The 25,006-nt window shown below is 37.0% G+C and overlaps 1 protein-coding gene across 12 annotated transcripts in view; it reads left to right on the top strand.

The window, feature by feature from the left end:
- The window catches only part of GPHN (gephyrin), a 640,157-nt gene that overhangs the window by 601,147 nt on the left and 14,004 nt on the right, over positions 1 to 25,006 (top strand). For all 12 annotated transcript variants that reach the window (XM_059059572.2, XM_059059574.2, XM_059059562.2 and 9 more), the window contains 2 exons: positions 10,253 to 10,340; positions 22,541 to 22,614. In XM_059059572.2, coding sequence (XP_058915555.1) covers positions 10,253 to 10,340; positions 22,541 to 22,614 — 162 coding nt within the window. The remainder of the gene's footprint in view (positions 1 to 10,252; positions 10,341 to 22,540; positions 22,615 to 25,006) is intronic.

Here is a 25,006-nt window from a genome sequence, read left to right as displayed (position 1 = left end):
TTTCTCCTCTGATCTTTATATTTCTTTCCTTCTGTTAACATTGGGTTTTGTTTGCTCTTTTTCTAGTTTCCCTTTAGATGTAGGTTAGGTTGTTTATTTTAGATTTTTCTTGTTTCCTGAGATAGGCTTATATCACTATAAACTACCCTCTTTGAAATGCTTTTACTCTGTCCCATAGTTTTTGGTTGTTGTACTTCCATTTTCATTTGTGTTTAGGTACTTTTTTACTTCCTCTTTAGTTTCTTCAGTGATTCATTGGTTGTTTAGTAGCATATTATTTAGCCTCCACGTTTAGGGGTTTTTTTGCAGTTTTTTTCCTTATAGTTAATTTCTAATCTCATAGTGTTGTGGTCAGAAAAGATGTTTGATATGATTTCAGTGTTCTTAAATTTAATGAGTCTTGTTCTGTGACCTAGTATGTGTTCTATCCTAGAGAATGTTCCACATGCATTTGAAAAGTATGTGTATTCTGCTGCTTTGGATGAAATGGTCTGTATGTATCAACTAAGTTCATCAGGTCTAGTGTGTCATTTAAGGTCAATGTTTCTTTATTAATTTTCTGTCTGGGTGATCTGTCCATTGATGTGAGTGGGGTGTTGAAGTCCCCTACTGTTATTGTGTTACTATCAATTTCTTTCTTTATGTTTGTTAATATTTGTTTTATGTATTTAGGTTCTCATATGTTGGGTGCATATATATTTTACATTGTTATATCTTCTTGTTGGATTGATCTCTTTATCATTATGTAATGTCCTTCTTTGTCTCTTGTAACATTCTCCATTTTAAAGTCCATTTTTTCTTGCATTCGCATTGCTACTCCAACTTTCTTTTATTTTCTATTTGCAAGGAGTATCTTTTTCCATCCCCTCTCTTTTGGTTTATGTGTGTCTTTAGATATGAAGTCAGTCTCTTGAAGGCAGCATATATATGGGTTTTGTTTTTTTTTTAATTTATTCAACCACTCTCTATCTTTTGATTGGGGCATTTAATCCATGTACGTTTAAACTTTTTTTGGTTTTTTGTGAGGTTTTTTTTTTGTGTGTGTGTGTGGTATGCGGGCCTCTCACTGTTGTGGCCTCTCCCGTTGTGGAGCACAGGCTCCAGACGCACAGGCTTAGCGGCCATGGCTCACAGGCCTAGCTGCTCCGTGGCATGTGGGATCTTCCTGGACCGGGGCACGATCCCGTGTCCCCTGCATCCGCAGGCGGACTCTCAACCACTGCGCCACCAGGGAAGCCCTAAAGTTATTATTGATAGGTGTGTACTGATTGCCACTTTGTTACTTGTTTTTGTAGGTCTTTTTTGTTCCTCTCTTCCTCTTTTGCTCTCTTCCCTTGTGATTTCATAACTATCTTTATTGTTATGTTTGGATTCCTTTCTCTTTTTGTATATGTATCTTTTATAGATTTGTGGTTTGTGCTTACCATGAGGTTTACATACACATATACATGATTATTTTAAGTTGATGCTTTCTTAAGTTCAAATGCATTCTAACAACCCTGCATTATTACTTTCCCCTACATGTTTAATATTTTTGACATCATATTTTATATCTTTTTGTTTGTATACCCTTAACTACTTACTGTGAATATAGATGATTTTACTACTTTTTTCATTTAAGCTTCCTACTAGCTTTATGAGTGGTTGGTTTACTATGTTTACTGTATATTTGCCTTTACCAATGAGATTTTCTGCTAGTCTTCAGGTCATTCTCATCGATAGTTTCTCTGTAAATAGTTGTGATTTTGGTGTGCCCATGGGAGGAGGTGAGCTCAGGGTCTTCCTACTCTGCCATCTTGGCCCTATTCCAGATAGAAATTTTAAAAAGCAGAGTCTGAACTGAAAGTGGACCCCCAATACCCACTGAAATCTGAGAAGATATAATAGTCAAAATATATCATACCCTCTAGACATATTCCTCCTTCACAGAAACTGATTAGTATGTAAAGTCTTGAGAAAGCCACATTCATTTTCTGATAGATTTATTTTGAGACATACTTCTCCTTTCTCTTTTATCTACCTTTCTATTAACTTTAAGCTTTTTTGACATCTAATTAAGTTACAACTCTAGGAAGAGTTGTTATTATTATTGGTGACCATCTTCCAAGATGAAGGTGAATGTCATAGCTTGAGGGAGGAAAAATGCTTCTATTTTTTTCACTCAAGTCAAATAGTCAGATGTTCCTGATGTGCAAAAAGTGAGAGGGAGACAAGTGTGATCTACAAGCTGAGTATTATATTGCAATGCCTGCATCAGTTTCTCCATCTCTGGTTCAGTCTATACATGAAGAGAAAATAGTCATTGTGTTAATTATATAAATTTTGGTATTTCCATAGAATACAATATCTTGTAATTGAAAGGAATTTCTGATGTTAGCTTCTCCAATATTTTACTCAGTGGAGGTATTAGAGAAAATTTCAAACAGCTGGCCATCAGGTTTTTGTTTGATGCTTTTAGTGAGAGAGATATTATTTGCCTTCATGAGGAGAACATTTATTGTTGGATGGCTGTTATGGCAAGGATGTTTTTCTATTACACTGAGCCAAAGTCTTTATCCCTGTTTCTCTTATCCATTAGTTCTAATTCTGCCTGGAACAACACCAAATAAATTGACTCCCTCTTCTACGTGACAGCCTCTCAAAGAAAGTACTATTTATGATTATGTAAATGTTAGTAGCGTCTTCTCTTCCACCCACAGATAATATTATTTGCCCATAATATCATTATAGTTGTAAATATTGTACATTATTTATTCCCAAAGCTACTGTGGAGAGATTAATTTGAGGCCGGTGTTCATTTGTTTATTGAGTGCCTACAATGTGCAGGGATTTGGTAGGTCAATCAAGAAGCCTAGATAAAATGAGAACATGACTTGTGAGACAGTCATATATTATTGTATACGTTTTATAAATTTGCCTTTTATCACAATTAGTTTCCTCTCTTTATCCTTTTTAGTTCTTTTGACTTTAAATTCCACTTTGACATTAAAATGCCATTCCTGCTTTTTTGAATATTTACATTAGCCTGGTGTCTTTTGGGCATACCTTTTATTTTTATTCTTTCATCTCTTTTAAGTGTATCCCTTATAAATAACATCCAAATGGGAATTGAGCTTTAAAAAACTCAATATTGCATTTGCCTTAGGTTACTGTAACCCTGACCCTAGCTTGATGTTCATTTTGCTTTACCATGAAGTTTGCTATATATTATTCTCTTGATATTTTTTCCTTACATCTTACTTTATTTTTACTACTAATAGAACTTCGTTATTTCTTCTTTGTCCTTTTCCCTATTATTGGTTTGATCCAGGTGCTGTTTGTTCCCTTTCACTCATTATTTTGGAGGGTGTGCTGTACGCTACCATCCCCTCATGCTTTCCTTCTAATTTCTGATACTAATAATCAAATATTCATTTCTCCACTATTATATTTTTAAAAGGTGCTCACTATATCCCTCCTACAAGGCCTTCCCATTTCCTCCATGCACATACTATGCCAATGAGACTTTGAGAACACTTTTACTTTTCCCATCTCCTCCCACTCCCTCATCTTTTAGGCATTGCTGAGATCATGCTTTTAAATCTAGACTATTACTAAGTTTTCTCTTGCGTATGTCTCTACAACTTCTGGAAAATCCATGTTTAGTACATATATTATAATCCCCCAGTTTATTTGATTGTTATTCATTTAGATTTCATTATATAGTTTATAAATGTGTGTGTATTTTACTAGTGTTTTCTCTACTCTTCATCTTCCCCTATCTTGAGATCTCTGACTGGTTAATTTTTTTCATTTAGAGTCATTTTTCCAGAACATTACTTGTTGATTTATTATCTAAATTTTTACATTTTCACAAATATTATTCTTCTGTCCTGACAGGTGAGTGGTGTCTGACTGGATATAGGATTTGGGGGGTGCAAGCCTTTTTTCTCAGAGTACGTTGATGTTAATCTACTGTTTTATAGTTTTTGGTATTGTAGGTAAGAAGTCCAAAACCAGTATTCTTTTTTTCTTTGTTAGTAAATTTAATCTTTCTATCTGACAGCTTGTAAGATATTCTCTTTATCCTTGAAATTATAAAATTTAACCAGGACATTTTTAGGTTTATAATTTTTTGTCCGCCTTACCTGGAACTTAGTAAATATTTTCAATCTCCAAGCCCAAGTCATTCCAAATAAATGAAATTTTCCTCTATTTTCCCCTTCTATCAGTTCCTTTTTTCCCGTATGGAATTCCTATTAATAATATGTCAGTGTCTTTCTGTGTCCTCCAAATTTCTTATCATCTCCTGCATGACTTGTGTCATTTTATATTTTTGTACATCTCTTTGAGACATTTCTACCATTTGGTTTTCCACGCCACTGAGTTTCAACAGGGACTATATTCACCTTCATCTACTAAATTTTGAAAATTACATTTTTTGTTCCAGAACATCCTTTTAAGGTTGTAAATGAATCTCCATTAGTGCTTTAATTGTGTGTTGGTTTTGTTGTTGTTAAAATTATCTATTTCCCCCAACATGTTGATTTCACTAAGAGCCATCCTAACTATCGTTCTTACTCTTCCACCCTCCAGTTGCTTGCAGCTTAAATTGCTGGTATTTTCCTTTACCTACTGAGAGTTGTATTCACCCTCAGCCCTCAAGAAGCTGCTAGGGTGCCATAGACCTGATGGGAATGTAGTTGTAGTGGAAAAGAGGATCAAAGTGGTAAAAGGCATGGAAGTCACAACCCCTGAATTGGCAAAGCAGCAATAGGCAAGCTGCCAGTCTTCTATTGAAGCCTCTGTGCTTCCTGGACATTTAGTTATGAAGGTTTGGGCTTTCCCAGCTGTTAGGGTTAGGGCAGTCTTAGTATTTTTTAAGTAGACTTCTGGATCAACTTAAAAATAATACCTTTGTGCTTAAACTGCATCCCAATCAGCTTCTAGTGCTTTAAATCAATGAATGTTAGACATGGAAAGGACCTAGTCAAAATGTTCTCATTTTACAAATAAGGATAATGAGACCCCAAGAAATGATGTTCATTTTTCAAAGTCATCTCAGCGGTAGAGACAAAACTGGATTCTAGGCCCTGACACACTCAGGCTTCAGTTGACAATTCTGTTTTCTGTCACCGAGTACTTAAATTTCTAGCATTTAGCACTAAATCAATGCTCTTATAGAATGTTTTCATGTAATATTGGTACTCTCAGAGAACCATGGGTAGGTACTTATTTCAAGTGAAAATGGATAGAAAGTGTTAGTAAATCAAGATTAATGCTAGTATTAGATTTATCTTTAAAGAAGTGGTTAGTCACCTTTCAAATCTAATTAGAACTGCAGTTTTTAATGAAGAAAGAATTAAATGATATCACAATATCCCTTTAAGATCTGCTGCTCTTTGAGAAAAGGGAAGCTACTGGTATATACCTAGAAAACTTACTAATTTGCTTAATTGAACATCCCTTCCAGTGGCAATGGTGAGAAGATATTTCAAATGTAAAAAATACAAGTTATTGGTTTTTGATCATCACTATTTGGCATACACAAATAATATTTATATGCTTAGATAAAAATGATAAATAGCTTTTATCTGGCGATGTATATAACAAAGTGTCTTTCACAGTGTGTATAATACTGTAGTTTAAAAGAATAGTAGAGTGAACGTAGGTGACCTTGAACCTGTCACTACCTCTGTGAATTTCATTGACCTCTCTTGCCCTGCCTACATCATAGAGTTGTAAAATTAACACATAAGTGTGACAGTGTATTGTTCTTTTAAAACAAGAGAATTATTGTCATTAATTTTATTTCTTAAATATCAACTGATCTTATATATAGGAAGTAATGTTATATATAAGACATATAAGGTCATATTATGTTTTCGTTTTACTCTCCTCTCTTTGCGAAAATTAATATGCTATGCTCTCTATTTAACAAAACTGAGAAAATCATGAATTATTTTTATCCTACTATAATATCCATGATTATAATCCTTGCTACCTATTTTTTATCATTATTCAGAGTAATCTCTTAGTCTTAGAAAGCAAACTCAATTTTTAGTTCTTAAAAATAAAAAGGTTGGGGCTTCCCTGGTGGCGCAGTGGTTGAGAGAACGCCTGCCAATGCAGGGGACACGGGTTTGTGTCCCGGTCCGGGAAGATCCCACATGCCACGGAGTGGCTGGGCCCGTGAGCCATGGCCACTGAGCCTGCGCGTCCGGAGCCTGTGCTCCGCAACGGGAGAGGCCACAACAGTGAGAGGCCCGCGTACCATAAAAAAATAATAATAATAATAAATAAATAAAAATAAAGGTTGGGGAGACGGAATATGAAATAAATATGGGAAAATATTAGCATTTGTCAAATCTGAGAGATGGATACGTGGGTGTTATACTATTATGTGAGAAATATTTCATCATTTAAAATATGAATCACAAAAAAGAGACCAAATTTATGACTTGTAAGCAAGCCCTAAGTTATGTTTAATCAAAATCTTAATTTAGTTTTCATCTGAATATAGGATTCAGAACTATGTTTGCTTCATTCCACAGAACTAACATGTTCACAGATGCACTTTTCTTGTCATCCCAGACAGATCTCCTCCTGCTGCCTTAGCATCCTCTGTTTTATGCTTTTGCATAACGGTCAATTCTCATGAGAGTTTTCCTTGTATGACATATCATATGCCTGAAAAAACTAGACAGTCACTCTGCTTAGGCACTCGACAAGGAAACAGAGGTTCTAGTCCTAGCTCTGCCACTTACTGCTCCGCCTAGCCTTTAATATGCTACTTTGCCTCTCTGAATATCACTTTCCTTTTCTGTAAAATAGGCAATCATACTGTTCAATCTACCTCAGAGATTTATTGTGAAATAATAATGGAGTTATATCATGCAGTATAAGTGAAGTTACAAATCCTCTGACAGTTGCCATACATTGGTCCCTGTCCCTGTAAGCTATGATCTCTTACTAGATCCCACACACCAGAAGTATGCAACTGAAAGTAGAGTTAAAGAGATGTGCAGAGGGAGATAGAGAAGGACAAGCCCCAAAGAGTGCTCCCAGCTCTGCTACTGAACAAAATGACCCCCAAAGACCTTTCCAGTTTTAAGATTTAGTGATTTTGTGAATCCATCAGCCACAGAGAAGAAAGCAGCATTGAGTGTATTCTTTGAAACATAATAAATTACAGTAAGGACTTGCTTGGTATAAAATTCCTTTTAGTTTATTTCTGCAAGTTAGAAAATATCATGGGAAGAGTTGATGACTCTGCAGTTTTACAAAATAGGAAAAAAGTCTTTCCCAGATAATATGAAAACAAGGAATAAGGGGGAAAGAAAAATCACTGAAAAGTATGTTTATTTGCAGCCATCAGCTAGCCTGTCCCAGGAACTTTACCCACCTACAAAGATGTCGATGTGTATGTCACTGCTGCTTTGTTTCCAATGACTTTGCCATAATCCTGTAGAGTTGACAAGCTATAAATTAAATATTGTAAGATTGGTAGAATTAGCTAATGTCTCTTATACTAACGCAAAATTATATGTTGTGTTGATAATAGTCATTGTCCCTTCACCTGAATCACATTCCACATCACCCTGTGTTTGTGATGTTTTTCCCATTTACTCTATAGGCCAACCATTTGGCTCAGCTTAATGATCCAGCAGGGCAAGGGGACCAGAGTGCTGGGCATGCAGTGATCAGGAATCCATCAAATACATATCTTATAGTATTTCAGTATAAAAGAGTAATTTGTTATCTTTTTCCCTAAAGCTAAATGAAAAAGATTGATGAAAAATCTGTTCAAAATACATAGTTCAAAAATACACCTATTTTTTAATATAATTCTTTCAAGATGTTTGCCCAACCAAATTAGCTTCAAAATTCATGTCAGGGATTTTTTTTTAAGGTTTTTTTTTTTTTTAATGTTTTACACATAGATCCTACCTTCATTGAATACCTGGATATCTTTTTGGCTGCATAAGCAATTAACTGGATGATTTCAAAGGATCTCTGTGTTGTAGATTGAACCTCATGTGAGCCATTTTTCAAACTTTTACTGTTGTCTCCTTGGGAGCTTGCTCACCAAAGCCAACCAGCCTCTGTTACACTCATGGACAGGCCAGTGCTTGAGGAGCAGGAGAATTTTATCTAGAGTCAGTAAGAGAACCTAATAGTAAATGGAACTATTCGGGCTGGAACCAGGCCTAGCTTATTTATTAAGCCCTTTGGGCTTTTCACATACAGTTCTATGAATGTATTTGAGGTCCAATCGATGATTTTCTTCTGTGTTAGTCATAGATATTCTCCTAAATAAAAACAGTCAAATATGCTAAAGTTGAACTCTGCCAGGTTGTTAGGTTTGTATGATAACTTTTGTCAGTACCACAGTAATAACAACAACCAACCTTTCTTGAAAACTCAGTTTGTACCAGGTACTAGCCCACAAACTTACATATATTATGTTACTTAACCCAGATAACAACCCTATACTATCCCTACTTTATAGATGGAAAACTAAGGCAAAGAAAGGTTAAGCAACTTGTCCAACGTTCTACATCTAGCAGGTAGTAGCACCAGGATTTAAACTCAGGCAGTCTGACTCCAGAGTTCACACTCTTAATCTCTGTAATGTGCCACCTCCCAACTTTGTCTCCTCTTGGGTAGATCTCAAGTTCCTCTCCTTACCTCTGTCACTCCTGGATAAAATTTATGCTAGTTACAAATCTTCTCCTCCTCCTTTTCCTCTTCTTCCTCCTCCTCCTTCATCTCCTCTCCCTCCTCCTCATCCTCCCATGAAATAGCACATCAAGGGAAAAGGATATGAACAAACTTCACTACCACAAGAGATTTGGGGGAACATATGCTATCCCATTGAGACATCATTTGATTTCAAGTTAACAAAAACCTGCTGAGTCTAGTTTAAGCAAAGGGAGGGATTTATGAGAAGATTTATGGGAAGAGTTGTCTCCTGGAGCACAAGACCAAGAATAGGCCTCAAGAAGGACTAAAAGCAAGAACTAGAGCATCAGAAGCCAGGATTGTTCCCTTTTTAAATGTACATGTTAGATGTCTATGGGGGAGAAAGGGAAATACCTCCCTTCTCCACAGGGTAAAAAGTTCTTAGAAAACAAGGGTTTAGGCTGAACAAATATTCCTCAAAAGGCACCTTTTCTTTACTCCATCATTTGAAGGTAAATGCAAGTGCAGTGCACATTGCCCAGTAGCTTTGTATGCATTTAAAATTGTGACTAAACAGTCCCTTTCAGCTATTCCCTGATTTCCTGTCCCTCCAGAAACCCTGATGCTTGGCATTTTGTTTTTTTCTCACTTGATCAATCTCAAGTTAGGCCTTTGAAACCCTTCTAACATCCATACGATAAGACTGTTGATTTCACTCCATCCTTCCTCCCAGGCCTTCCATCTGTACAATCAGAGGGCCTGGTACACTTGTCTTTTCAGTTGACTGTCAGGAATCTCACTAATTTCAATCCCTAACATTCACCCTGTCCCTTTATCCTCTCAAAATATCTCATACTGTCTCTGCCTTCCTTGTTCTTTTTTTCTCTACCTTTTCCCAATAAACACCTACTGGCTCTTTATATTTTTAGGGACACCCCCCACCCTTTTCCCATTAGATGAAGTTCAAATTCTTGACCTTGAGGGCCCTCCAAAATTGTGCCCTACACTACCTATCCCAGCCGTTCCAAGTCAGATCCCTCACTCAAGCAGTTCATTTTCCCCATTCATCTAGAACACCACAGGCTTCATCACAGTCTGATCCTCTTGCTTACAAGGCCCTTTCCCATTCCTTCCCACCTGTAAAAATTCAGCCCATTTCTCAAGGTCTAACTAAATTAAGTCATATTCCCTCTAAAGAGTCCTAAGTCTCCAACACCTAGGGTGATCAGCTGTCCTGGTGTGCCTGAAATTTCCTAGGAAATGTAACTTTCAGCACTACATCTGGGATATTCGTAGGCAAACTGGGATGGTTAGGCAGCCTATCCACACCTCACTGTCTCCCCTCATTATACTGCCTTGTTGAGTAAAAAGCCTGTGAAAGTACCAGTAACTACTATTTCCACACCTATCAGTTTCTTTCTCCACAATGAGTTATGCCAGAGACCTTTTTGATTCCACTTCATACAGACTTTTCTGCTGTACTCATGTTAATGCCTACTCGTTGAATAAGTGGTCTAGTTTTTAGTTGGCACTATATTTAAAATCTTTTCCTTGTGTGTTAATTTATTTGTCTTTATTTTTTTTCCAGCCCAGATGACTTACTCAATGCCTTGAATGAGGGTATCAGTCGTGCTGATGTCATCATCACATCAGGGGGTGTGTCCATGGGGGAAAAGGTATGAAAAAAATGAGGTTCATGAAGTATGCAGTTGATTAACAGTGGTGTGGTAGTCATCTGGTATCCATAACCAGACTCCCACAAAGCTGAAAATCCACAGGGCTTCAGAAATTTCTGGGCACTCTAAAAGGTATGCAGTGCAGATAAGTCAGAGAGCTTACCATCTCAAATTAAACCCAGGAGTGAAGGTGTTAAAATGTAGGTAGGTGTTCTCTTCATAGCAGACAGATTGCTGGGTCAGTCTTCCCTCAAAGTCTCCTAGAGGTCTTGAGCCCTGGGTAGAGCAGATTGCAGCAGACCTCTCCCAAGATCACAAAGGCTAGGGGCTGAGGTCTGCATTGTAGCAAAGCTATAAGAAATAATTTGCAACATGTCTGTTTTCATTACCGTCAAACTGCCTGAAGTGCTCTGAGCATCACGAGGGCAAACCCTGAAGTTAAGAGTACTTAAATTTTAAATTTCTTATTTCCAGGGAGTGTTTCATATAAAACTTATCTTGGTTGCTAATGAACTTAATTATGGGACAGTACCTATTTGGCAGACTGGAAGTTTGCTTTTCTAGCACTTCTGAAGAGGCAAAAAGCTTATAGCTTACATAGGCTTGGCAATTGTGGCTCAGTTATGGTAAGAACAGAACACTTCTCGACCTTAACCTTCTTTATTAGTGCTAACAAAGATGTCATTTATCCCAGGGATTTGCTTACAGGTCAACAGCCAATATAGTAAAGCATATTGGTTTTCTTTTTTTTACTCTCTGTGTGGTAAGATACTTACACTAAACCTTTAACTTACTAGGAAGGAGATTTTTAGGAACTGGGCATCCCAGAGTATTCCATAGGAGGTAATAATTGTCCTTCCTAACTCCTTGAGGGGGAATCATATGAAAGAAGAACCAGGAAGAAAGAGAGAAAGCATCAATGCAGCAAACTCCTGCCAGCCTGCAAATTCTAGTCCCCCAAAGAATTCCAGTGTACTTCAGTAGCAGAAAGAAAGAAAAGTGTAGGAGAGAGAACATCTGCTTCAGCCCAAGGGCAGAGCCTGAAAACCAGTCACTGAAAAGACAGGGAAGTAAGTCAAGGAAAGATCCAGAAGCATTATGTAGCATGCATGAATTTTAAGTGCAGAAACTGAGGTACACAAGAAATTTATTTATGTGATTCAACTTAAATTCTACTGTGAATACCTATGCTACAGAACTGGCAGGAAATTTTATTTAAGCCACTGTTGGACTAATTGCCTCCAAAACTTATGCCAAAGAACTGGGAGGGGCTTAAGAGGCAACAGAGCGTCAAGGAGACACATCTGGTCACCAGTCTTCGCTGGATACATCTAGAGTGTCCATGTCCATGTCAAAGGTCTCAGGTCTTTGTTCTTTTAGGCCATGCTAATAGCACTGGGATTATGGGGAGGCTGGGAGTCTTAGGGCAGAGGAAAGGGTCCCCTGCTGTTTGTGGGACCCACAGACCTCTATCCTCTTCTCAGCCAAGGAGAAATGACTCTTCCATAGTTGCTTCCCTCAAAATCTCTCCCCACCCCCACCTCCTCCTGTTTCACATAGCCTTTGCAAAGAGTTTTCATTTTTATAAAACACCAAAAGTTTCAGGTAAACAGTATCTGCTTTTTGCCCTAAAAACTAAAGAATTGTGTGCATTACTATAAATTTTCCACCACCTACAGAATTGTAAAATAGCTCAAAGACAATGAAAGGTATAGTTAATCGATAAGGATACGCTAGACTGGACATCCAATAATTGTTTCTTCCTATTTCAAAGTCTCTTAATTTTTCCTAACAGTGTCTCTCCCACCCCATATGATCAAAATAATCACAAAGATCATTACTGATCACAGAAAAGGACTGGTCTCATAGGTTTGCCCTGATTATTTAGCAACAAAAGTATTAATTAACCATATAGGTCTCCTTGAGTTTGTTTTACACATCTAGATCCATATAGCAATAGAATATTAAAACTAATCAACAATATTCCAAACAAATAAATAATTTGTTAAAATATTTTTTATTTCCCTTAACATTTCATTTAGTCCCATGTTTTTCTTGTTCTGCTAGATCTTGGGTTAGCAGTCTGCTTTCTTGAAACCATCTGTTTTCATTCTAAAGAGTCCTGGGATTCCTGACTCAGTCCACTGTTACTGTACAAAATTTATCTAAGCTATATCACCTCAGCAGCCTGTACCCTAGAGACTATTCTTTGAAGCATCAATAGTTCAAAATACCTATGATTGTCCTTTTCCCTAGTGCTCTGAGTCTGTCTTTGTTGCAGACACAGACTATTTACTGTAGCTTATATAGCAGAGCCTTCAGGCCAGGATCAAAGTAAAACAGAGGCTTTCCTTAGCTAGTAGATATTTAATTGCTGTGCTTAATTTATTACTGTAACCAATAATATCAGAAGATAAGTAAGATTCTCTATTGGTATACAGTAGGTAGCTATTTCATAAAAGTTTTGGTCAGTGTTTCCCCTGAGGGTGAAAATATATGATGAACAGCAAGGGCATTGCCAAATCTCCAGACACTTCCCATAAAGCATACAATTTCGTAAATATTATATTAATGACATTTTACTTGCATAAACCTAACCTAGAGTACAGTGAGCCCTTCTTCTCAGATGTAACAGTAACTCCCTTCCTATGAAACTCCTGTAACGGTAACATATCAAACAAACCTAACTATTTCTAATTTCTCTTTTTATAAGATGAAAGAACAAATCTTCGTGACTTTCTAGAGGCCCTCTAGGAAATTTCAAACATAGTCTTAGGCGTAGAAGATATTCTGAAAAAAAATTTTTTTCCTAAATTTAGATCTGATCTTTAGAAGGCAAAATCAAAAGAGTTGTCAAAAAAAAAAAAAATATTGGGGCTTCCCTGGTGGCGCAGTGGTTGAGAGCCCGCCTGCCGATGCAGGGGACACAGGTTCGTGCCCCGATCCGGGAAGATCTCACATGCCGCGGAGCGGCTGGGCCCGTAAGCCATGGCCACTGAGCCTGTGCGTCCGGAGCCTGTGCTCCGCAACGGGAGAGGCCACAACAGTGAGAGGCCCGCATAACACAAAAGAAAAAAAAAAAAAAATTGGGCACCTGATTAAGATAGGATCATCGCTACCTAAGAAACATACTTGGTTACCTAATTTTTCAAAGCAACAATAAAATATTGGAAAACAAGCATAGAAGGTAACATGATCATAAATAATATTAGCTCATTTCATAAATTAGGAACCTTTATTCTATACTTTTTTATTTCCTTAAATAATCAAAGACAAAATAAACAAAAAGGCATATTATACAAAAAGAATAACCTTACATATCATAGGGAAAGCATTAATCAGTAAAGCAAAGAAGTAAGCTCATCAAAACTGAGTGAACTTACTAAAATTTTAATATATTTCTCAGCTTCATTTCAAACACAGGTAATATAAACCAAGGCAAATCAAAGTCATTTTCAGAGTTTTGTCCTTTATTGTGCTTTTTTTATATTTTGGAACAAACTGACACTTTACTTTAGAACTAAGAGTGGTCTCCAGACCAAAGAGGGTCCTGGAGACTCTTTAAGTGGGTCTGCAAGGTTAAATCTATCCTCATAATAAAACTAAGACTTTATTTGACTTTTTAATTTTCCTTCTCTCATGACTGTATAGTGAGTTTTTCCAGTGGCTCTATGATCTATGATATCTCATCAGACTGAATACAGAAGAAAATAAGAGAATCCACCTGACTTCTATTAAGCTGAACATTAAAGAGATTTTTTAATTATAAAACAATGTATAAACAATAAGTTACTTATGTTAACATGAAATAGCTTCATCACTGCTGTTTACAAGTGAACCAACAAATAAATATTCTTAACTTCTTAGTTTAAATTTCTAATACAGTAAATATCGATAGACATAACCCACATAACAAAAGCTCTAGGGATCCTTAATGGATTTTAATTTAAGAGCATGTAAAGGGTCCTGAGACCAAGTATTTTGAGTATCGGACATTTTTTTTCCTGAAAAATGAAAGAACATGCATAGTTTTACTTGTCTGTCATTATTACTTCTAACATAATTGCAACCACCCATATTTATTATAATGTTTAAGAAAATCACTAATTTCTATTTCACAGCAAAAATTAGTGGGCATCGATCATTGACAAATCATACGTAAGCATTTTAGCAGACTAGAAAAGTTCATAAACACACAGAATACAACTTTGTACAGCCATACACATCCCCTTTGTACCTTCTTAATGTAGCAAAAATGAAAACATACTCATTAACACGACCCAAAGATATATCCTCTCTATGGCATATTAAAATAAGAAGCAAAGTATAATGTATTAACTAAAAGTCATGCTTAGTAAGCAGTGATCAAGTATCCTATTGTACTTAGAAATCAAGGTATCTCATGATTATTCATTAATTAACCAATTTAATAACTGTTCAAGATTTTAAATTACTTCAAAATCTTGAAAATGATTTTCAAGCTGACATTCTACAAACATAATTACTATTGAAATTAAAAGTTTGTCAGAATAATGATTCTATTTCATTGAACCAAATTTTAGATTTTTCACAATCTTAAGTATTATATGAGAATAGCATTAGACTCTGATGAAGTAACCTATATAATTTTAGGAAAAAACAAACCCAAGCGAAATAAAAGTATTTGCCTACTTAACACTGATACATAAGAGAAAGAACATGGCTGGGTTTGCTTATTAATCAAAATAATTAAGCCAGTCTCATTTGCCAGAGATTTACCTTAACTATGTGAACTTGATTCTTAAAATGATAAGAAGAATATTTTTTTGGTGCAGCATATTTAAAATAGTATAAGATAAATTTTCTTATTATCTGTGAACTTTAGGAATATTCTATTTATGTAAGTACTTATCTCTCTAAATCAATCAGAATAGAGTACCTTTAATTTAAGGGACATTAGAAGTGTTTTGGTATGTTCGTTTTTTTCTCCCAGTTGGCAAAGCAAACTTTATTGTAGGCCTAAGATCAGGGCTCTTCTCTTCATGTCCTGCTAAACCAGAGACTTGGGGATGAGAGGCTCCTGTGTTTCCCTTGCAACACCTCCATCACATTCAAATTCAGATGGAGAGAGCCAGGGTAGAGGACACCCTGAATCTGCAGCATACTCCGAAGAAGGCCCACTCTGCATGGTGGTCTCACAGGCATATACTTTATGAATACCCTCCAGAAATAGGAAAACATTTCACACTCACAAAACAAGATAAATGCCTTCCTGGATCACAGACACATAGACACACAACCACATAAAGAATATACAGCTTTATTTTTAGAATATACAGGGACTTCCCTGGTGGTCCAGTGGTTAAGAATCCGCCTTCCAATGCAGGGGATGTGGGTTTGATCCCTGGTCGGGGAACTAAGATCCCATATGCCACAGGGCAACTAAGCCTGTGCGCCGCAACTAGAGAGCTCATGTGCCACAACAAGAGAGCCCACATGCTGCAACTACTGAGCCCGCACTCTCTAGAGCCTGCATGCCACAACTAGAGAGAAGCCCACGCACCTCAATGAAGAGCCCACTCACCGCAACAAAAATCCTGAGCACCACAACTAAGACCCGATGCAGCCAAATAAATAAATTTTTGTTTTTCAAAATACAGCTTCAGCTCTACAACTTCAGCCACAGATTAAGAGTAAACACAGAAACAAACAAAAAAAATTAGTCTGCAAATAAAGAGCTATTTTCCTTCCTAGAGGTCACAAAATTCTTAATTGGTTTAGGCTCAAAATGACAGTAAGACAAATAAACAAGAAAGACTAACAAACGAGATTCTGTATCTTCTCTTACCTAACAGAGAATAGATTTCAATCACCCATTTTTAGGAATCACCAAATGGTCAGACCATAAAACTGAATTCTCAATCATTGATGCTACAAAGGGGAATGAATACCTTATTAGCCGTGCATAGAACCAAAATTAATAGAGGAGGCAAAAATAGAGAAACCCAAAGTTAGCAGATTTCAGGTTTTATTACTACTTGGCATACACTCCAGAAAACAAAGAAAGATGTATGCAGGTTTAAGCCACCCGTAAAATGCACTTTTCTGGCAACTGAGTTTACTTGGTTTTGTCAGATAAATCAATACAGCATCTCAGTGGAGCCTTCAGAATTGTTAAGGTATAGTTTTTTAAAGATAAAATCATGAATCTCATTTTTTTTATTTTATAAAATGAACACGTGTCAGTGATTTTATTTAACTCATTAATTAATGAGGGAACCAGTAAGATGTTGCAACTGGTTCTAAGAATTCAAAGAACAGAGACACCTATAGGTAATCAGAAATGCTGAAATCAGTCTGCTAATGGATGCAGAACTGTTCTATAGCCACAGGAGAATAATCAATTACACTGCCACTGACAGAATTAATTTGCATTTCTTTGGATATGAATCATGTTCACCGTCAGTATTCTACAGCTTAATTTTTATAAAATAGCACAAAGACAATGAAAGGCACAAATAACCCAGAAGATTGTTTGGACATCCAATAATCTTTTTTGCCCATTTCAAAGTCTTTCATAATTTATCTGACACTGTTTGTTCTTACTTGAGTTGAGGGAAAGACCTGTCTTCTTCATTTGTGCTTCTTCTTCCTATCTGGATCTAGCTTTCAGAACATCAGACAGAGATCCTTCCTGCTTCTATAGGTAGACAAAAATTTAAGAACAGTGATGAGTCTCAGCTTTTATTGCTATGTCTGGCACAAGCTTTCCATCACAAGAAACATGGAGCATTTCTTCATGTTCAGAAAGAATGAAAAGGGGCATTTTTACAACAGAAATGATTTTTTTCAAGAAAAATAAAATACTTTCATTCATTTAACAAGTATGTAGTGAGCATATATGCTTTCCAAATTCTGTATCATTACCCATAAGGCCCTGCATGTATGGCCTCTGCCTGTCTCTCCAACCTCCCGTTATGCCTCTTTCCTATTCATTCACTACCTTCCATTGCCTTTTCAGTTCTAGACACACTCTTGACTGCTCTTCAAGGTTTTGTATATACTTTCCTCTGCCTGGAATTCTCATCCCTCCACACTTCTCATGGCTGAGTCCTTCTCATCCTCACCACCTCTTTTAAAATGGCCTTTCCTTATTCTCTACCTCACACCGTTATTCTCTATCCCTGAACCTGCTTTTTTCCTTCATAGCATGTACCACACTTTTTAGTTATTTTATTTGTTGTTTTACTTATTTTAGGCTGTCTCCTCCTCCAGTAAACTATAACAGGACATCCTTGTGCCAGGGACCATATGTATCTTGTTCACTATTAAATCTCTAGCACAAATAGAATTCCTCATACATAGTAGGCACTCAAACATATTTGTTGAACTAGCAAATGAATGAATAAAAGTCATGTGCTAATCACCATGGACTCATTATATATATACAGAGGGTTTCTGATCTCACAAACTTTATAGTACAATAAAGGATACATATCTGTTATCAGGCAACTGCAGTATTACTTAAGTGTATGATGTCAGGAGGACATAGTATTATAAGAACACATAAGAAAGGCCTGGAAATTTCAGCTTCTACTATGATGGAGTGGCTTATTTGGACCAACTCTCCCACCAAGGACAACTATAAAAGCTATGGTGGCACAGTGGTTAATAATCTGACTGATCTGCCTGCCAATGCAGGGGACACGGGTTCGTGCCCCAGTCCGGGAAGATCACACATGCTGCGGAGCGGCTGGGCCCGTGAGCCATGGCCGCTGAGCCTGCGCGTCCGGAGCCTGTGCTCCGCAATGGGAGAGGCCACAGCAATGAGAGGCCTGCGTACCACAAAAAAAAAAAAAAAGCCCACCGCAACAGAGTAGCCCCCACTCGCTGCAACTAGAGAAAGCCTGTGCACAGCAACAAGGACCCAACACAGCCAAAAGTAAATAAATAAATTTATTAAAAATAAGTAGATAAAAGCTATGTAAATTTTTTAAAGAATAAGAAAAAGAAGGTGTCCAAAGAGAACAACCAAGACAGATGGGATTCAAGGCACCAAGATCTCAGAGAAAAGTGAACCACAGAGAAGTTGAACTGGAATTCTTCACCATATATTTCCTAAAGGCATTTACTAATTCCTAAGCCAGGAGGGACAGGGGATGATGTAATGGTCAAGAGGCCAAGAATCTAAGCATAACAGAATACCTAAAAGTCTAAGAAAATAAGCAGAATTTTCAACAGTCTTAAGAGATCAAGACCTGCCATAGAGGAGGGACCCTGGCAGATATCTCAGGCTTTCAGTTTAAACCCTTGAAGTGCTGTGATCTAAGAATAAGGACAAACTGGAAAAAAAACAGTCTTCACAAAGACTGCAATTGAGCCTCAAATTATCTCAGTCTCTGATTATATCAAGGTAATCTTAGTTAAGCTGCCAGAAGAAATTAAATTCTTTCTGGAGGAATATATCATCATTCAAAACCTCTGAATTTTTTCATATATAATGTTTGGACTTTACCAGAAATACCAGAAATAGCACAAAATAACTGAAAATTTAGAAGGGAAAACAAGATAGTACAACCCTAAAAATGGTCCTGACATTTATATTGTCTCATATGGACTTTTAAAAACTGTAATTAATGTGTTTAAGAAAAAGAAATGACAAAGTAAAGAATTTCACTAGAAAATTAGAATCTATTTATAAAAACCAAACGAAAATTTGGAAAAAATATGGAAAAGAGCATGAAAGACATACGGCATTTGGTGAAGGGTGTAATATATGTGTAATTGGAGTCCCAAAAGGATAGGAGAGAGTGAACAAAAGCAATATTTAAGAGATACTGGGCTTCCCTGGTGGCGCAGTGGTTGAGAATCTGCCTGCCAATGCAGGGGATATGGGTTCGTGCCCCAGTCCAGGAAGATCCCACATGCCACGGAGCAGCTAGGCCCATGAGCCATGGTCACTGAGCCTGCGCATCCGGAGCCTGTGCTCTGCAATGGGAGGGGCCACAACAGTGAGAGGCCCACGTAGCACAAAAAAAAAAAAAAGAGAGATACTGGCAGAGAGTTTTCCAAAACTAATAAAAGACATAAAGCCAGATATTCAAGCAGTTCTGCTAATCTCAAGCAGGATAAATACAAAAAAAACATACCTAGGTAGTCATAGCAAAACTACTGAAAACCAAGGACAAAGAGAAAAATCTTACCAGAAGGACACATTACCTTCAAAGGACCAAAAATAGAACTAAGAGAAATGATTTAAACAGAAATTATGGAACTCAGAAAACAATGGAGGGACTTCCCTGGTGGTCCATTGGTAAAGAATCTGCCTTCCAATGCAGGTGACACAGGTTCAATCTCTGGTCAGGGAACTGAGATCCCACGTGCCGCAGGTTAACTAAGCCCACGCACCACAACTACTGAGCTTGCACGCCTCAACAAGAGAGCCCACGTGCTGCAAACTACATACCCCATGCGCCCTGGAGCCCGCCTACCACAACTAGAGAGAGAAAACCTGCGCACCACAACTAGAGAGAAGCCCACATGCCACAATGAAGACCTGACGCAGCCAAAATAAAATAAAATATTAAAAAAATAAAAACAAAATCAATGTGTTCAAAACAGAACTTCTAAAAAAAAACAGAGAAAGAGAACAATGGAATGGCATTTGTAAAATGCTGAAAGAAAGTAAAAGCTAGTGTGGAACTGAACTAGATAAAAACTGAACAGACCTATCCTAAAGGGAGTTTTTCAGGCGGAAAGATTATGGAAGCATGAAAATGCAGAAAGGACTAAAGAGCAAAGGAAAGGGTTAATATGTGGGTAAATGTAAATGAATTGTTGATTATATGAAATAATATCTTGAGGTTTAAATGTATGTAAATATTATATATTGAATATATAGAGTATATATTGTTTGTATAGTATATGTAGAATGTATACTTATAATAGTTATATATATACACACACATATTTATAATATATATATAATATATGATACATGATAGCACAAAAAGAAAAGAGGAATGGATGGAGTTAACATGTTTTAAAGTTCTTACATTGGAAAGTGATAAAAATACCAAATTATGATAGATTGTAGTAAGTTAAGAATGCATGTTGTAATCTCTAAAATAACCACTAAAATAATAAGAGAATGTGTAACTAACAAATAGAAGAGAAAAAATTAAATAACAAAAAAATTTTGGTGAATTGAAAGAAGACATGAAAGAAGAAAAAGAAATAAAAACAAAAGTGACAAATAGGTAATGAATAGGAGGGCGATAGTTTTAAACCCCAAATATAGCAATAATTATATTAAATGTAAATGGACTGAGTCCTCCAATTAAAAATTGTCATTCTGGATTTTAAAAAACAACAAACTGTATGATGCTTATAAGAGACCCACCTTAAATATAAGAACACAGCTCATTGAAAGTAAAAGATGAGAAAAATGTTACAAGGAAAGATAGCTGGTATGACTCTCTTGATATCAGAGAAAATTAAGATTAAAAGGATTACTAGATATTAGGTGGAGGGACATTTCCTATTCATATATGTACATGGATCAGTTCATCAAGTAAATTCTAAATTATTACATCTAATAATATAACCTAAAAATAAACATAAATCAATAATCAATCTATTATCCAGCCCTGGGAATTCAGGGGAGGCTGAGAAGATGACTGAGATTGAGAATCATCTCACAGGGCTTCCCTGGTGGCGCAGTGGTTGAGAGTCCGCCTGCCGATGCAGGGGACACGGGTTCGTGCCCCGGTCCGGGAGGATCCCACATGCCGCGGAGCAGCTGGGCCCGTGAGCCATGGCCGCTGAGCCTGCGCGTCCGGAGCCTGTGCTCCGCAACGGGAGACGCCACAGCAGTGAGAGGCCCGCATACTGCAAAAAAAAAAAAAAAAAGCAGGAGAATCATCTCACAGATTGAGAGAGAGGAGGGTAGAAAGAAAGAGTATTCTAAACGGAAGGAAGGAAGAACATTTTCAAAGATTTGAGGCAAGAAAGTGTAAAAACTAACAGCAATATAATCCTGCTGGAATGTAGAGAAAGATTAAGGAAGAGGAATGGGGCTGGTGGGAAAAAGACTGCCTGATAAGAGCAATGATTGGCAAAAGGGACTAGAAAATACAAGAATCTTAGCTGTGATATTTAAGAGCTGAGACTTGTTTCTGGAAACCAGGAAGTTATTGAAGTATTATATATTGATATGATCAGATTTGTTTCCAGAAGGCCTCTCTCACTACTGTGGCGGGAATAAATTGGAGGAGGGCAGGAGTGTTGGCAGAGAGACCTATTTCAGTAATTCCGGTGAGATGATGTTTGCTGAGGCTGTGGAGATAGAAGGAAACAGCTTTTAAAAATAAAGTGTCCCATAACTTCTGAAATATTTAAAATTTTAGTAGGTTACTAGACTCTCGGATTAGTGAGCAGGAAACTCAGTAATAGACCAAGAGTTTGTATTACTTAAGAGAAACTTTTTAAACTGCAATTTTTTTCTTTATGTTTACAAAACCAACTACAAGGTAGTATTGCCTTTCCTTTCCAAAGATCATGTTTTGTCAGATGGCTCTGGGTTGATCATAACCTTAGGTTGGTTGTGTTGGTAATAGCAGAATATAAAGTTGGAGCAATTAAACACCCTTGACTTTCTGTTTTAGAGCTCCCTCCCTACATTTTTAGTTGACTTATTTAGATTTGGTCGTCTGTGGGCAAATGTCCAAGTGTCTCCTCAAGGAACGTGCATCATTTTAAGTTATTAGAATAGTGTGTGATGCATCCATGTGGCTTCCCTGCCCAGGCACAGCTACTTAAGTCATATTTATTAACATCCTTTCTCAGACATAAAATTCTGTCTTATAAGAGAGACAACAACCTATCAAGTAATGATTTATATGTTAATGTGGTTACTTGGTTTACTGTCTAACTACTTCTATTAGAATGTAGCTTTTATGAGGGAAGGGACATTGTTTCTTTTGCTCACGGTTGAATCTCCCTGTACATAGATTGATACTCAGCATATACCAGGTGCTCAGTAAATATTTACTGAGTGAATAAATGAATGAGGAATGAAGGAATATTTGTCTTAAATCAACTTCACTAAAATAAGGTGTTTCTTTTCATTTCAATCTTATAGATTTATTTTTTTCATTTAAAGTTTGAAAGTCTGATATTAGAATGTTCGAAAGTAAAGTGATTATTTTTCATATTTGCAGGACTATCTCAAGCAGGTGCTGGACATTGATCTTCATGCCCAGATCCATTTTGGCAGGGTTTTTATGAAACCAGGGTATGAAAATAATCTTATCATCTAATATATGGGGTTGGTTTGGCTTGCTTTGACTAACAAAGTTTTTAAATGCTTTCTTTTTACATTTTCTATTATGGATTATTTATTCTAATAAAAGAAATATTATAGTATTAGAGTTCTTTGAACAAGTGTATATGCTATCTGAAATGGGAATTCATCTTCTTTATAAATCACTGGGTCTGGTTTAAACAAAGCAAAGCAACTTTCCAAACTTTTTCTCCCTTTAATTCCCATGTCTAGTTCCTTCCTTCTCTTTTTCTACTTCTTTCACTCACTTAAAAAACATTTTCAGTATGAAAATTCTCAAACGTACACAAAAGCAGGGAGTACAATGAAACCCCCGTATACCCATCACCCAACTTCAGTAACTATCAACATTTTTCTGTAATTGTTTTATCAATCTCCTTCTTCACCTTTTTGGGGGGACAGAGGGCTGGATTGTTTTAAAGCAAGTTCTAGACATGTCATTTTAGTATACATCTCAAATATTAATAACAACAGCAGTATTATCTTACATAATCACAATGGTATTATCTCAGCTAACAGAATAAATAAGAATACCTCAGTATCATCTAATACCCTGATCGTATTTGAAAATTCTCCGAAATGTCAAGGAAAAGTATGCTTTCTTACATATGTTTTGTTTGAATTAGGATTCAAGTCAGGTCTACTCACTGTATTTGGTTAAGTTTCTATTAAACAGGAACATTTACCAACCACCGCCCCCCTTTTTTGTCATGCCACTGACTGGTTGAAGCAACTGAATCTTTTGTCCTAGTTTTGTCCTAGTGAATGGATTTGGCTGATTGCTTCCTTGAGGTGGCATTTAATTTGTTCCTTTCTCTCTCCAGTATATTCTGCACATCGGAAGTTAGATCTATAGGTTTGATTAGATTCAGATTCAATTTTTTTTTGTAAGAATACTTCATGAGTAGTATTTCATACTGCTTCTTACTACCTCCCAAGAGGAAAGAAAAGTAACCACATACCTAGATCTTGCATATCTCCTGAAAACTAATAGCTCCCTCAGGAAGGGCTAATGGAGGTTCTGTAATCCATTGTAAATCCTCAAAGAATTCAAGCATTGGTGTTGATAAAATATGTGTGGCCATGTCTTTAAACAACAGCCTGCCTGTTCAGACCCCTGCTTCTCTATAAACCTGTGATATGTAAACATTATAAAAGCACTGTTGAGGGCTTCCCTGGTGGCGCAGTGGTTGGGAGTCCGCCTGCCGATGCAGGGGACGCGGGTTCCTGCCCCGGTCCGGGAAGATCCCACATGCCGCAGAGCGGCTGGGCCCGTGAGCCATGGCCGCTGAGCCTGCGCGTCCGGAGCCTGTGCTCCGCAACGGGAGAGGCCACGACAGTGAGAGGCCCACGTACCACAAAAAAAAAAAAAAAAAAAAGCACTGTTGAAAGCCCTCAGTGTGTGGGTGAGCATTCCAGCACACCTCCATGCTGTCAGGGACAACAGTAATGATGCTTTAGTTCAGGGTCATACTCTGATGGGTGCTCGTATGAAACCTGAGAGAAAGTAGAGCCAGCCCTCCTAACCTCCCTGATTTATTGGATACCTTGTGTCAGTTCTAAGGCAGAGATCAGGCTTTACATTTAAGTATGAAGTTAAGATTGTCCCTAAAGCCTTCTCCACAATGTAATAGAATTTAGAATTCTTGGCATTGTATTTCTGTAGTTGCTCTGATATGCTGCCACTGACAAGGCCCTTTTACTATTGAAGGTGTTGGATTGGGATCATTCCTATTAAGAATATCTTGTCTTAACCAAATATTATTATGCTATGAGTACGCAGGCTTTTTTTTTTACTCTGTCCCCATGGGCAGTACTAATTTGATTAGAATACAGAGGACATCCCAAAAGCATGTCAATGTACTTCTCACTAATCTCAAAAATTGAATTGATTATTCCTTTGCAGTGAGAAAGAAGCTGACATTACTTACCCTCACCTCTAGAGGAGAAATATTTGTATAATATCTATTATTTAAATTAATCTCAGCACCCATGATGTATAATTTTGGTACTCATTTTATTTTTAGTCTATTATTTACCACTTAACTTCAGCTGTAGGAGTTCATCAGTTCATACTGTTTATTCTCCTCCCTTAAAGTCATAATATTCTGTGACTTCGGTTACTGTATAAAAGCTGTTACATTCTGATCTCAAGAGGAAAAATGAACAATAGGTGTTGAGTTTCAAGGAAATGGCTTTCCAGATCCTAAACAAAAACTTCAGTCTAGCAATAAAACACTCATGATAGCAGTGCACATAACAAAATGTTTTATTGTAATGGAATCTTTTTAAAATGAGTACCTTCAGAGAAATCACAGTAGCTGTCTGCAAGGTTCAAAAGATG

This window comes from Kogia breviceps, chromosome 3 (genome assembly GCF_026419965.1).
Source record: "Kogia breviceps isolate mKogBre1 chromosome 3, mKogBre1 haplotype 1, whole genome shotgun sequence".
Taxonomy (NCBI): domain Eukaryota; kingdom Metazoa; phylum Chordata; class Mammalia; order Artiodactyla; family Physeteridae; genus Kogia; species Kogia breviceps.
Note: the sequence above shows the minus strand (reverse complement) of the source record. Positions and strands in the feature narration are given on the sequence as shown.